Source organism: Mixophyes fleayi, chromosome 3, assembly GCF_038048845.1.
Source record: "Mixophyes fleayi isolate aMixFle1 chromosome 3, aMixFle1.hap1, whole genome shotgun sequence".
Classification (NCBI taxonomy): domain Eukaryota; kingdom Metazoa; phylum Chordata; class Amphibia; order Anura; family Limnodynastidae; genus Mixophyes; species Mixophyes fleayi.
Genome location: NC_134404.1, coordinates 73,017,480 through 73,032,993, shown reverse-complemented (window position 1 = coordinate 73,032,993; position 15,514 = coordinate 73,017,480). Strand labels below are relative to the sequence as shown.

Here is a 15,514-nt window from a genome sequence, read left to right as displayed (position 1 = left end):
TACATTGTGAAACAATCCAATGCCATTGACTTACATTTCCTGTACCACCACTTCTAAATTTCCACTTCGACCACTGTGTATCAACATAACTAAATCTTATAATCAGCTTTATAAGGCCAACTATCCATACTATTCAATAAGATTGATCAAGATCTCTTCCACTGGAAGAAACATTTCACATCATATATAGGTAGAATAAATGCAATAAAAATGAATGTCCTCCCCTCCCTACTTGTGGCTGTGCCAACTAGGACTATTGACACAATCCAGTCATCTTGTAACAAATTCATATGGAACTATAAAACACCTTTGTTAACGAGAGACCTCTTAGTCAGGCTCCTCACTACATATTTGACCTGGCACACTAAGACAGACGCTAATCATTGCATTGACCTGGAGAATGAGTTAGTTGGTGAGAGTTCGTTGGAATAAATTCCCTAGCTTAAAAAATAGCATAGATTGAACTCGGTCCTAACTGTCCCATCTGTGAACTAAATGTAGTCCATTTGAGACTGAATTCTCCACCTGTCAGGTCACCCCTCACTGGGCATATTCCCACCAGGGCAAAGTGAAGGAATGGCTATCACGTGGAAGGCTGCAGGGATCACTTGATTCTGCCAGATAATTCACCCCATTATCATTTGCAGAGCTACAAGAAAGGAGCCATCTGCCTAACAATAAATTGTACCATTACCACAATATTTTCCTCAATTTGAATAAACTGCTTTGACAGTGTCTCTTTGAGTGACAAAGAGGCACTGTCAAGGCAGTTAATTAAAATTGAGCACACCTGCACCTATAACCCCAAATCCCTACTCTATGATTCAGTCCTATCACCACACAAACAGGAAAAAGACACCCATGAACTAGCCTGGCAATCAGACAAAGGGGAACCCATGAAAGAAGGAACCTTGGATAAAATCCACACCAGAGTGTCTAAAAACCTCAATCAGTGTGGCTATAAAAGTAAACTTTTACAATGTCCTCATTAGATGGTACTTCACCCCAGAATGTCTCCATAAAATCTAACCCAGCACATCCAACCATTGTTGGAGAGAGTGTGGCCAGGTGAGCAGCTTCGTTCACACCTGGAGGTCCTGCCCCAAGATTATCTCATTTTGGGACACAATAAAATCACTCATTGCTAATGCCACAGTACTGTCCCTCAGGCTGTCGCTCACCAACCTTCTTCTGTGGGCCCCCTCATCACAAATAGACGAATCTCATATTACATATATGATGCGCCACAAAATATCAGATTGCATGAAACTGGAGAACAATTATTTCCCCCCCCCCCATGCAGCAAGAAGTCTTTAACCCTATTTTACGGTATTTTTACTCCAAAGTGGAATATATAACCCCCCCACCCTCTCTCCCGCTCTCCTTTCTCTTTTCTCCTTTCCTTATACATACACTTTATCAGGGCCGGACTGGGACTAAAAATCAGCCCTGGCATTTAAAGCACACAGGCCCACGTGTTGTGGGCTCCATGCACTATATTGTTGCACACTGATGCTGGCGCAGTACAACATGATGTAGTATGAGTGTGTGTGTGGGGGGGGGGGGGGGATTTATTTCTCCTAATGACCCTCAACATTACATTATTAGCACCCCAATTACATCAATAAATACCATGACAATACATTATTAGTACCCAAATTACAGCAATAAATAACCCCCCACACACACTCATACTACATCAATCACCCCCACATTACAGCAACCGACATCACCCCCCACATTACAGCAACCAGCATCACCCCCCCACATTACAGCGTCCTGCATCACCCCCCACATTACAGCATCACCCCCACATTACAGTGTCCAGCATTACCCCCCACATTACAGCAACCGGCATCACCCCCACATTACAGCATCCAGCATCACCCCTCCATATTACAGCGTCCTGCATCACCCCCCACATTACAGCATCCAGCATCACCCCCCCCACATTACAGCGTCCTGCATCACCCCCCACATTACAGCATCCAGCATCACCCCCACATTACAGTGTCCAGCATTACCCCCCACATTACAGCAACCGGCATCACCCCCACATTACAGCATCCAGCATCACCCCTCCATATTACAGCGTCCAGCATCACCCCCCACATTACAGCATCCAGCATCACCCCCACATTACAGCATCCAGCATCACCCCCCACATTACAGCATCCAGCATCACCCCCCACATTACAGCAACCGGCATCACCCCCCACATTACAGCGTCCTGCATCACCCCCCACATTACAGCATCCAGCATCACCCCCACATTACAGTGTCCAGCATTACCCCCCACATTACAGCAACCGGCATCACCCCCACATTACAGCATCCAGCATCACCCCTCCATATTACAGCGTCCAGCATCACCCCCCACATTACAGCATCCAGCATCACCCCCACATTACAGCATCCAGCATCACCCCCCACATTACAGCATCCAGCATTACCCCCCACATTACAGCGTCCAGCATCACCCCCCACATTACAGCGTCCAGCATCACCCCCCACATTACAGCATCCAGCATCACCCCCCACATTACAGCAACCGGCATCACCCCCCACATTACAGCGTCCAGCATTACCCCCCACATTACAGCAACCGGCATCACCCCCCACATTACAGCAACCGGCATCACCCCCCACATTACAGCAACCGGCATCACCCCCCACATTACAGCAACCGGCATCACCCCCCACATTACAGCGTCCAGCATCACCCCCCACATTACAGCGTCCAGCATCACCCCCCACATTACAGCGTCCAGCATCACCCCCCACATTACAGCGTCCAGCATCACCCCCCACATTACAGCGTCCAGCATTACCCCCCACATTACAGCATCCAGCATGACCCCCCCACATTACAGCAACCGACATCACCACCCACATTACAGCAACCGGCATCACCCCCACATTACAGCATCCAGCATCACTCCCCACATTACAGCGTCCAGCATCACATCCCACATTACAGCGTCCAGCATGACCGCCCACATTACAGCAACCGGCATCACCCCCCACATTACAGCAACCGGCATCACCCCCCACATTACAGCGTCCAGCGTCACCCGCCACATTATAGCAATACCCTCTCCTACTTATTAGCAATACTAAGCACCAAACACACTACAACATTGGCACCACCACGCCACCCCATACTACAGCAATACCACAAATTATACAGACGCCACTGTAGGAAACAATGTTTTGCTTTTTTCAAATCTCCCACAAAATAGCAACAACGAACAGAGTACTTACACACACATATAGGTAACAGGTACCCTTTTCCCTCAATTAAATAGTAATGGCAGAATTTTCATGAATCATTCCACATGAAATAAAACTAACATATATCTAAAAAAAACATAACTATTGAATGATCAGTTGAACCCACACGGCCGCATTAAAAGTATTTCCATCTACAGCAAAATGTCACAGAAAAATATTTTTGTTTTACTACAGTAATTGGATATGCGTCTTTTCTATTCATTTTAAATAACACAGTATATAAATTAAGGGGGATAGAGGAGGTGGGTGAGAAATAATTGGATGTGATCCATCAGTTTGATTAGATAGGAAACATTTAGATTATTTACCTGGAGGCATCTACGCCCTTGACTCACAGGCAGGGCTGACAAGAGGAATTTTGGGCCCCGATACAGCAACTTCTTTGGGCTCCCGTCATATTCAACAATGAAAGACTTGCCTTTGGCAGAAGTTCATATGATGCCACACCGTAGTGTGCCCAGTTCATATTATGCCACATCGTAGTTCCGCACGGTCATATTATGCCACATAGTATTACCCTCAATTCATATTTGGTCATGCAGAAGTGCCCACAAATCATATTATGGCATAGTAGTGCCCCCAAAACATATACTATACAGTAGTGCCCCCAAATCATTAGTAAAGCTCAGATAAAAACTCATTCACAAATAAAAATTGGTACAGCATATCAGATACTGAGTGTGAGTCCCAAGAGCAGCTTAATACATCATTTACAATGCAAACAAAAATAGATATATTGACACAATTACAGATAAAATTTATGACAAGCAATGTTTTTTCCTCTTAATTAAAAATCTCTGTACAGATAAATATGCAAAAAACATTACAGCGCAATAATGAGCAATACATAGTGTTAAACATTATTGGATACGCTGTAGTGTCCCCAGTTCAAGAAAGGATGGTTAAAAACATATTGCACACAAGAAAATATATGAACTTACCTGATTATGGCATCCTGTGTTCTGTTCCAAGTGGGCGCGCTGGGCGAGGAGGGATCAGCAGCTGTCAGCTCACACAGGCAGTCGGGAGCAGGAATAGAGGGCAGTGGTCGAAGCAGAAATTTAGGAGTGGGGGTATAGAAAATATAGGTGAATGGAGTATGAAGGCTTGATTTTTTTTTTTTTTTAACACTTGTCCCCTCTGTGCATTTCCATTCTTCATTACTACTTGTGTTTTATGATGGCTGCATCCCTGACATTCCCATTCTTAAGATGTCTCTCCCTTTACACTTTCTTTTACCTATGCCCCTGCACCATCTTCTCCTTTGTCCCTCTCACTTAACCCCCAGCACCACCTTCTCCGCTGGCTCTCACACATCTTCCTGTACCACCTACTCCCCTGGCTCTCTCACACGTCTTCCTGCACCCTCTACCCCCCGGCTCTCTCACTCCTCTTCCTGCACCCCCTACCAACCTGGCTCTCTCACCCCCTCTCCCAGCGCCCCCCTTCCCCCTGGCTCTCTCATCCCCTCTCCCAGCACCCCCTGGCTCTCTCACCCCTCTCCCAGAACCCCCTTCCCCTTTGGCTCTCTCACCCCCTCTCCCAGCACCCCCTGGCTCTCACCCCCTTTCCCAGCACTCCCTTCCGCTCTCTCACCCCCTCTCCTAGCACCCCCTGGCTCTCACCCCCTTTGGCTCTCTCACCTCCTTTCCCAGCAGCCCCTTCGGCTCTCTCACCCCCTCTCCCAGCACCCCCTGGCTCTCACCCCCTTTCCCAGCACCCCCTTCCGCTCTCTCACCCCCTTTCCCAGCACTCCCTTCCGCTCTCTCACCCCCTTTCCTAGCACCCCCTGGCTCTCACCCCCTTTGGCTCTCTCACCTCCTTTCCCAGCACCCCCTTCGGCTCTCTCACCCCCTCTCCCAGCACCCCCTGGCTCTCATCCCCTTTCCCAGCACCCCCTTCGGCTCTCTCACCCCCTCTCCCAGCACCATCTTCGGCTCTCTCACCCCCTCTCCCAGCACCCCCTGGCTCTCTCCCCCTTTCCCAGCACCCCCTTCCGCTCTCTCACCCCCTTTCCCAGCACCCCCTTTCGGCTCTCTCACCCTCTCTCTCAGCACCCCCTGGCTCTCACCCCCTTTCCCAGCACCCCCTTCGTCTCTCTCACCTCCTTTCCCAGCACCCCCTTTGGCTCTCTCACCCCGAAAATCGCGGCACCCCCCGCGACCACCACCCCCCCCCGAAAATCGCGGCACCCCCGCGACCCCACCCCCCCCGAAAATCACGGGCACCCCCAGAAAATCGCGGCACCCCCGCGACCCCCCCGAAAATCGCGGCACCCCAGCCCCCCCGAAAATCGCGGCACCCCCCCGAAAATCGCGGCACCCCCTTCCTCTTCAGTAAAAAAAAAGCAAATTAGAAAAAAAACAGGAAACTCACCAGTGTAACTGGCTGCACAGCATAACGGGGGAGGGAGATGGGGAGCGCGCAGCAGAGGTGGCTGGTTCCGAACCAGCCACCAAGAAGACAGGGGGAGTTGGGCCGGCCCATATAGCCATCGGCCCTTCTGGCATTTGCCAGAAGTGCCAGATGGCCAGTCCGGCCCTGCACTTTATTCATGCCTGCAGAACATAATCACCACAATGACCAGGAATTTTTAATGCACTTACTTGTTTATTGAATGTTTGCTACATATTTGATATCATTGCAGTTATGTCATTAAGTGACAATCATTATGTTATGAGCAACACACTCTCACCTTATGCTTGATGCACTCCCTTGTTTGATCTGCACATTATCTCTTCTCATTGTAAAATGTTTGATAACAAAACTAAATAAAGAGAATAAAAAAAAAACATGCTCAGAATTTGTATTGAATTTGTCATTAAAACAAATTTACATTTGAAACAATAACCGCCTAGAATGACCCTCCAGTATAGTCACATAGCCATAGTTGCTACAGAATTCAATTAAAAAAAAAGTTTGAAAATATTTTTCTCTACCTATTTTTATTAAACTTTTTATTTCAAAATAACAGTATACAATAACACATTAAACATGACATAGTTCAACAAAGAGACGTGTATACAATGTAATCTCAATGTGGCATTTTATTGTAAATGTCAGAGATTTATATGGGAACGTATTAGGTAAGGGAGAAGATGGATGGTGGGAAGTGAAAGGGTTGGTAAGACAGGAATGTGCACCACCAAAAAACAAATAAAAAAAAAATCGAATAGGATTCTCCTAATGGAGAAGATTGTCTGTAGGAGTCAGACACACCATGTATCTTAAATAAGATTATTATTACTATTACCATTTACTTATATGGCGCCATTAATTCCACAGCGCTGTACAGAGAACTCACTCACATTAATCCCTGCCCTATTGGAGCTTACGGTCTAAATTCTCTAACACACACACACACAGACAGACATACAGACAGAGACATACAGACAGACAGACCGAGACAGACAGACATAGACATACACACACACACACTAGGGTCAATTTGTTAGCGGCCAATTAACCTACCAGTATGTTTTTGGAGTGTGGGAGGAAACCGGAGCACCCAGAGGAAACCCACGCAAACACGGGGAGAACATACAAACTCCTCACATATTCAGTTTATCCACATAATTTCTCAGCTATTCTTTTCTTTCCATTTTTGCAATACACCAAAGGACACACTAGGGAGGGGGGTGCTGAATCCTTGCAATGTTTTCCAAAAACAGCTTTTGTAGCATTTAATAGGTGACAAGTGAGTTTATCAGAGTTTTTGTTAAGTTAGGAATCAATAGATATAAAAGTTCTAACCATGGGGATAATTTGAAAATCCTATTTAATAGGGATTGCACTTTATTCTAGAAGATATAAACTTTGGGACACGAATTAGTAAACATTTCCTTCTATATCCAGTCCACAGCCTATGCCAACATAGTGGAGAAGATGAGAGGAACATTTTGTGTGTAGTGTCGACTAAATACCATCTTGTAGACTTTCCTTTTATTATTGTTGCTATAAAGAACTTAGCTGTGCTTGCAATTTTAAGTCAGGAATCTTCGCCTGGAGGAGGGGACCCAAATCTCTCTCCCAGTCTTCTTCATGTCCCAAGTTTTGGAGAACATAACATATTGCATAAAATGGATATAATGCATTTTCTAAGAGGATTATTATAGGATTATAATAAGTCAGCTGTTCAAACAGAGAAATAGGTCTATACAGCTTATCCCTTTGGAGAGGTTGTAAAAAAATAAGCAAATTTGGAGATACGCATGAGGCATTGGTCGAGGGATATGTTTTCATTCCAACAAGGAAACTACTGATCGCCAAGCAGTCCTATCTGTAATATCTTAAGTAAGTTTAGTCCTTTGGCTGAGACTTTTCTAGGGATGAAGATATGAAGGAGAAGAACCAGTAGAAAATCTGTCTTATCCCAGATAGGTGGTAAAGGGGAGGAAAACACTGTCAGATTAAATCGCTTAGTATTTATATTTCCATCAAGAGCGAGAAAATGTAAGTACAGTGTCTTCAAGACCAACTGTATTCCTACGGGCTATTAGGGAGCCTAGTATTGATACCAAAGAGGTCACACTAGTGCTCATTGGGCTAGATTTAAACCGCGGGTTTGGAAAAGTGGAGATGTTGCCTATAGCAACTAGTCAGATTCTAGTTATCATTTATTTAGTACATTCTACAAAATGACAGCTAGAAACTGATTGGTTGCTATAGGCAACATCTCCACTTTTTCAAGCCCGCAGTTTAGTAAATATACCCCATTGTCTCAATTTGAAGCCAATTAGATGTTTCTGGGCAAATAAACCCAGCCACTAGTTGGCCTATATAAGGGGCACAGTAGTGTCTAGTTGATATCTGGAGGACCCCTACCCCTATTATCTCTGTAACCGCTCGGAGTAGACAGTTTTAATCTGGAAGGTTTTCTCATCCAATTAAACTGTGTAATATCTTTTTGAATTTCCATAAGAATATAACTTGGATTGAATGAAATAAAGGAAGAGTTTTAATTGCAGTTTTTTTACTTTAATACTGTTAAATACAAAAGTTTCTCCTTACATTGAGAGTGATAATCAGATGAAAGGCAAATACCTAAATATTGAATTTTCATGGATCCCCATTTCAGTTTATAATTTTGGATAAGTGCCTGTTTTTCTATATTGGGGTTGTATGTAGGAATGAGTCCCAGTTTATTTTAGAACATGATATAGCAGAGAATGGATTTAATTCAGAAGGTAGGCATGGGGGGGGGGAGGGTAAATAAAATATCATCAGCAATATGACATTATTTCCCAGCTCAAAGAAAATAGGATTAGATGGACAAACCTCTCTGGGGCTGTTCCCAATATGTATGACATTGGCGTGTTAAGCTGAGACATTAATATAAAGGGCTTTACTAGCTTTAAGGAAATCCAAAATAAACCCATATCTCTCAACAGTGCTCCAGTCAAAAGCCTGCTCAATGGCTAATGAGAGGAGTAAAGGTGGAGTGTTTGTTACATTTATTGTTTTAATTAAAAGGTTAGACCATCTGTTATTGTTCCTTTCCTGCCTAGTTGGGACAAATCCAACTTGACCGCTATAAATAAGGGAAGAGAGATTATTAGAGATATGGGCCGGCACTTTGTACAAAAGTTTGGACGGTTACCAGGATTGTGAAATAGAGTAACTTTGGCTTTAAGGGCTTGTGAAGAATATGACTTGCTTATAATAACTTCATTAAAGAGACTGTATAGATGTGAGATAAGTATGTGCTGAAAGTTATCTAATATGCAGCCAAGAAGACACCCGGTCCTGAGGCTCTTCCAGAATTTTTGGCCCTCAATAGCCTCAACTATTTCCTCTCCCAATCTCCCTAGCAGGATGGGGTATGGCATTATTCTCTACCTTACTGTTGCTATATATATATATATATATATATATATATATATACACACACACCTTTTTGTCAAATGTTGTTATGGTATATTGAAGTAAAATTGCAAGCATTTCATAAGTGTCAAAGGCTTTTATTGACAATTATATTAAGTTTATGCAGGGTGAATATTTGCAGTGTTAACCATTCTTTTTGAAGACCTCTGCAATTCGCCCTGGCGTGCTGTCAATGAACTTCTGGGCCACATACTGACTGATGGACGCCCATTTTTGCCTAATCAATGGTTGGAATTTGTCGGAATTTGTAGGGTTTTTTTTTGTCCACCCACTTCTTGAGTATTAATCACAAGTTCTCAATGGGATTAAGGTCTGGGCGTTTTCCAGGCCATGGACACAAAATTTTGATGTTTTGATCCCCAAGCCACTTAGTTATCACTTTTGCCTTAAGGCAAGGTGCTCTATCATGCTGGAAAAGGCATTGTTCATCACCAAATTGTTCTTGGATGGTTGGGAGAAGTTGCTCTTGCAGGATATTTTGGTACCATTCTTTAATCATGCTGTGTTCTTAGGCAAAATTGTGAGTGAGCCCACTCCCTTGGATGAGAAGCAACCCCACACGTGAATGGTCTGAGGATGCTGTACTGTTGGCATGACACAGGACTTATGGTAGCGCTCACCTTTCCTTCTCCGGACAAGTGTTTTTCCAGATGCCCCAAATAATCTGAAAGGGGATTCATCAGAGAAAATGACTTTACCCCAGTCATCAGCAGTCCAATCCCTGTACCTTTTGAATATCAGTCTGTCCTTGATGTGTTTCCTGTAGCCTGGAGAGAAGTGGCTTCTTTGCTGGCCTTCTTGACACCAGGCCATCCTCCAAAAGTCTTCGTCTCATTGTGTGTGCAGATGCACTCACACCTGCCTGCTGCCATTCCTGAGCAAGCTCTGCACTAGTGGTGCCCCAATCCTGCAGCTGAATCAACTTTAGGAGAGGGTCCTAGGGCTTGCTGGATGTTCTTGGATTTTCCGAAGCCTTCTTCACAACTATTGAACCTCTCTCCTTGAAGTACTTGATGATCCGATAAATGGTTGATTTAGGTGCAATCTTACTAGCAGCAATATCCTTGCCTGTGAAGCCCTTTTTGTGCAAAGCAATGATGACTGCACGTGTTTCCTTGCAGCTAACCATGGTTAACAGAAGAACAATGCTTTCAAGCACCACCCTCCTTTTAAAGCTTCCAGTCTGTTATTCTAATTCAATCAGCATAACAGAGTGATCTCCAGCCTTGTCCTAGTCAACACTCTCACCTATGTTAACAAGAGAATCACTGACCTGATGTCAGCTGGTCCTTTTGTGGCAGGGTTGAAATGCAATAGAAATGTTGTTTTTGGGATAAAGTTCATTGTCATGGCAAAGAGGGACTTTGAAATTAATTGCAATTCATCTGATCACTCTTCATGACATTCTGGAGTATATGCAAATTGCCATCAGAAAAACTTGACAGCAGACTTTGTGACATAATATTTGTGTCATCCTCAAAACTTTTGTCCATGACTAATATATATATATTATACATACACAAATCCTCTGTATTTATTTTACTACAGGCAGCAGAATGCGTGTGGATAACCTTACACAAAGGAATGTGACAATGGCTTGCCAGAGCTTACAGATGGAAATATCACATAGGATAAATGACAACTACCCACACAAATTTGCTGTAATATTTAGCTCCTTTTCCAGGAGGTAGGGTAGCTAGGTAAAAGTTATAGTCTATAATATAAGCAAGGCAGAAGAATATTAAGGCAGAGCTGACAGTTTAAAATAAACACTTAACTTTCCCAGAACATGAACAGTCCAAAAATAACTTTAAATAGCATCACGTTCCTCTTGTTTGCTGTTGCCTAAAGTAGTAACGGAGATAGTGAACTATTACAGACTCAGACCTTCGCCAAGTGCACCTTAATAACAGAACATTAACTAATGTGTTGGTATAAAAAAAAAAACAACACTTCACATGAACACGCTGAAGAAATGTGCTGCACTTCTGTGTTTTTGTGGCTGTCTGTTGCATGTTTTTCACTGAAGTATTTTTGGAAGCAGGTGTGTGGTATGAATGCTGTAATCCAGGGTTGCACAATCTTTTTGTGCATGGTCATGCCACATAGGTGTCATCATGCTACAAAGGGGACGTGCTATGCCCCTCCCTTGTAACTCATTTGACCTTACTCATTTGGGCTTAATGACACGATTAAGCTCCGCCCCCCGCTATTCAGTGCTGTGAATTTCATCATTTTACAGGGTCTGGGAGGTTTGCGTACTCTTTCGTTCCGGGAGAACGAAACTATGAGCTAAACCTTGAACAAGTCTCACTCATGAGACTAAACTCCATAGTACAGTGACAGTCTGCCATGAGTTATGTCTGATTAGCTACTAGACAGCCTGACCTCACTGTCACAGTCCCCATCCCCTCAGCCCCAGTGAGTTCTGGGAGAAAAGACAGGTCAGATACAGAGGATGCCAGAACAGAAACCTATTGTAGTACCCCCCTCACATTGTTGTAATATTTCTGTCCCGACATCCTGGGTCCCCCTATCTCTGTCCTGTTTTTACGATCTGCACATTTATGGGCCCTATAGTAAAAATTTGCCAAGGGCCCCCAAGTACTGCTCGGTCTTAAAAAACCTACATACATTTGGGGCTGTGATAGGAAGGTGGACTCCCTTCTGCTGTGGGCCCTATAGCAGCTGCGCCCCTGCCTCTTTGGTAGTTATACTCTTACTTGTGGGCCTAATGTGTCCTGCGTACTGTAAGATGTAATCAGCGTCTGCATATACCACCACCAAGCAAACCCTGTGGCATCATTAATTTGCAGAATGTTGTGATAGTGAGTGCAGTTGAATGTAGCTCCTTTATAAAATGTACTAAAAGTGCTGAGGTTGGACTGCATTTAAGAATCTAGAGGTCATTAAGGTAATTTCAGGACATATTTGGTCACTTAGGGTAAATAAAGGTCAATTTTATTATTTCCAAAGAAAATATTTTCAGGCTTCTGTCACCAGCACTGGTCCCTCTAATCTTAGTGATCTGGAAATGATACTGTTAAGAATGTTACTTGCTAGGAATAAATCTGCAGATTGTAAGCCCTTCAGGGTAGATTCCTCATTAGACCTTTTTGCTCTTTCTCTTAAAGATTGCAAAGCTTAGAGGTCATCAGATAACCCTGGTTTATGTGACGGATATCTCTTATGGTGCCTACATGTTACATATTCCCATAACCAGTTTTATCACTGTGGGCACAAAAGGAGTTTTCAGCACAATCAAATTCTCATGAGAATTTTTCAGAATAGCACAAGGCTGCCTGTCAGACCGTGACCATATCGGCTTTGTGTATGGTCGTCAGCGATCAGGAAGCTTTGTGTCGTTAATGATTCTTTGGATGGCCATTGCTGTAACAACTGAATCTGTCCAATTCCACTGCCTGTGTGTTGCCAGATGAAGAACTGATTTACCTGTTTGCTATGATGAGCAATGAGAACACACCGGGCCTTATTCATTAAGGAAAGTAAAGCAAAAAAAATTAGTAACTTTGCACCTTGACAAAACCATGTTGAATTGGAGGGTGATGTTAATTTAAAATGTGGGGACAGGTGTATAGTTGGGGTAGGGCATGTCCTAGATCAACTTTAAAATTCAGTGTAAAGATAAAGCTATCAAGTATTTGTGTGCTACATGAAAACACAGCTAGTATTTAACTTATGTGCAAAATAATAAACTAATTTGCACCCCTTGCATTGTAACCTGGTTTTGTCTAGGAGCAAATATACTCTTTTTTTTTGCTTTGCTATCCTTAACGAATCAGGCCCAATGTGTATAAGTTTAATTTGTAATTCAGAACCACAAGCTGTCATAAGTTGTTGTCATCTGTCTTCCAGGGTACGGTACACGTTGGGACAAACTGGACATTTTAAATAAAAAAGCAACCTCATAGAAATCTTTAACTCTGGATGTGGATGGCGACTCCGGACTACGTCTGAAGGGCAGGACCGTGTTCTCTTACCATGGAGATGCTACGCCGCTCTTCTGTGTTTGCCGCAGAAGTTTTGGAGGCTTTCGACAGATCACCCACCGATAAAGAACTGGTTGCACAGGGGAAAGCTCTCTGCAGGGACTTTATCCAAGCTCGGCTGCAGCGTGCTGGTCTTGGATGGAATAAACCAGAGCATGGCATCGCTTCTGCAGCAGGCGGACGTATGGCGGAGGTTTCTGCCACCTTTCTGAGGCTGGGTCAGTACTCTCATGACATCTGACATATGGTGCAGACAGAGCTAATTCTTTTCTTTTACAGGACCACTAAACCTACATTACAAGCTGCCTTATAAAGCATATACATGTATAGGTATAGGTTTCAGAAGAATGGAAGATGTTTCAGATACAGTTATGATGATGTTGGGAGACATTGGGGTATATTTACTAAACTGCAGGTTTGAAAAAGTGGAGATGTTGCCTATAGCAACCAATCAGATTCTAGTTATCATTTATTTAGTACATTCTACAAAATGACAGCTAGAATCCGACTGGTTGCTATAGGCAGCATCTCCACTTTTTCAAACCTGCAGTTTAGTAAATCTAGCCCATTGTCTCACATATCTTGTCAGTAGTTCTCTGAAAGCCTCTGGTGTCAGCCTCTTCTCAGTCATAAATGCCTGATAACAGTGAACAATAGCTTGAATTCAGCTGAACAACAAAAGAAAATGCTGGGTCATATAATTCATTCTGAACATTACTACAAGCTTTACAATAAGGCAAATTAGAGATTAGATATAGTGGTCCTCTGACCATAAAACTGACTAATACAAAAAGTGAGTATTCTAAGAAAAAAAAAAAGCCACGAAAGAGAAATAGTGGAACACATTCCAGATAAACATGCACATCCAGGAAAGTATCCATATCAACATTTCCTGTGGTAAAAACTAAAAAGCAGCACTAAGTGTAGCTACAGAACCTTCCATGCTGGCCACATTGTTCCTGTTTTCATGAATCAGCAAGTGACTATGTTTTGGTTATTTAATGAAATACAAACCAGACCCTGCTCACTGACGGCTTTTTTTTTTTATATAGTTCATGTTTCTTTTCTACAGTACATATTTATGTTCATACTGACAAGCGCTATTCTTCACAGTGTCCTTCAACCTCAGCCATGTCCTTGGCCCTGTATAATAATGCATTCCCTCTATATGTGATTTACTATTCAACCCTGTGGAGCTGCAGGCTTTATAACCTATGGCTGAGCATACCAGGCTGACCTCACTGTGCCAATCTGCTCTGTAACTAAAATGGACAAAGATGAAGATGACAGTAGTGCTGGGTGGTTTATAAGACAGTGCTGTACATAGCTGTCACTTCCAGAAGAGGAAATATGCAGGTTGGGATATTAAAGTTAAAAGTTACTTTCAAATATGAAATTGCTGGGTATTTTTCGAGCAAATTCTGAAAAATCTGTCTGTCACTTTAAATAAGTGGGTAATTGGAATGCTTTATTTTTTTGAGGAAAGCCTTTGCCACAGTATAGTCCCCCAACATAACTGGCTGGAAATAGTCATACTAATGGTGATGTGAACCGCATCATGAAGACTTAGTAGGGTGGGCATTGCTTGATAGCACAATTGACATGAACCTTGTCATCAAGCCCCTCCCACTTCATCTTTTCCTACTCTTCTCCGGATCTCATGATTGGGGTACATGCCCTCGCAAACAGGGTTTCCGCTTGTCTCCTTGTCTGCTCTTGTCATTTATATCTGTGAGTGTGAAGAGGTTTATCCATAGTTGCCAACATTGGCAATTTGTGTCTCGGGAGATCTGGGAGGCAAGTGGGTGTGTGGGGGCAGGGCTCGAAGAATCGCGTCGTTAGCCCTGCCCCCAAAGCCGCCATCACTTTTTTTGCCAATAAAAATAGGGGACGGGTCTTAGTGGTGCCGTGCATGACACCACTAAGCCCGGCCGGGAATCGGGAGAATTGCCTGCTTTCTCGGGATTCCGGGAGACTGACCCAGATTTCGGGAGTCTCCCGGACATTCCTGGAGAGTTGACAAGTATGGGTTAATCTGAAGTCATTGCTTATAATCGGTGTGTTCTGATGTCATCAATGCAGTGTTCATCAGGAAAACATGTGTATACTCTCCTGATTACATCTTATAAACATTATTATGCTTCCTGTATGTCTGTTACTTTGCCTGTTGGTATTTCTTTGTTATAAGCTCTGCTTCCCCACTTATAAATAAAAAATAATAATAAACATCATCATCACCATTTATTTATATAGCGCCAATGATTTCGCAACGCTGTACATAGAGCTCACTCACATCAGTCCCTGCCCCATTGGAGCTTACAGTCTAA

At 43.4% G+C, this 15,514-nt stretch overlaps 1 protein-coding gene across 1 annotated transcript in view; it reads left to right on the top strand.

Moving 5' to 3' along the window:
- BOK (BCL2 family apoptosis regulator BOK) overlaps nt 1–15,514 on the top strand; it is a 42,789-nt gene that overhangs the window by 12,684 nt on the left and 14,591 nt on the right. Inside the window, exon 2 of the mRNA XM_075201777.1 lies at nt 13,054–13,405. Within this exon, the coding sequence (XP_075057878.1) occupies nt 13,180–13,405 (226 nt within the window). The 5' untranslated portion in view covers nt 13,054–13,179. The remainder of the gene's footprint in view (nt 1–13,053; nt 13,406–15,514) is intronic.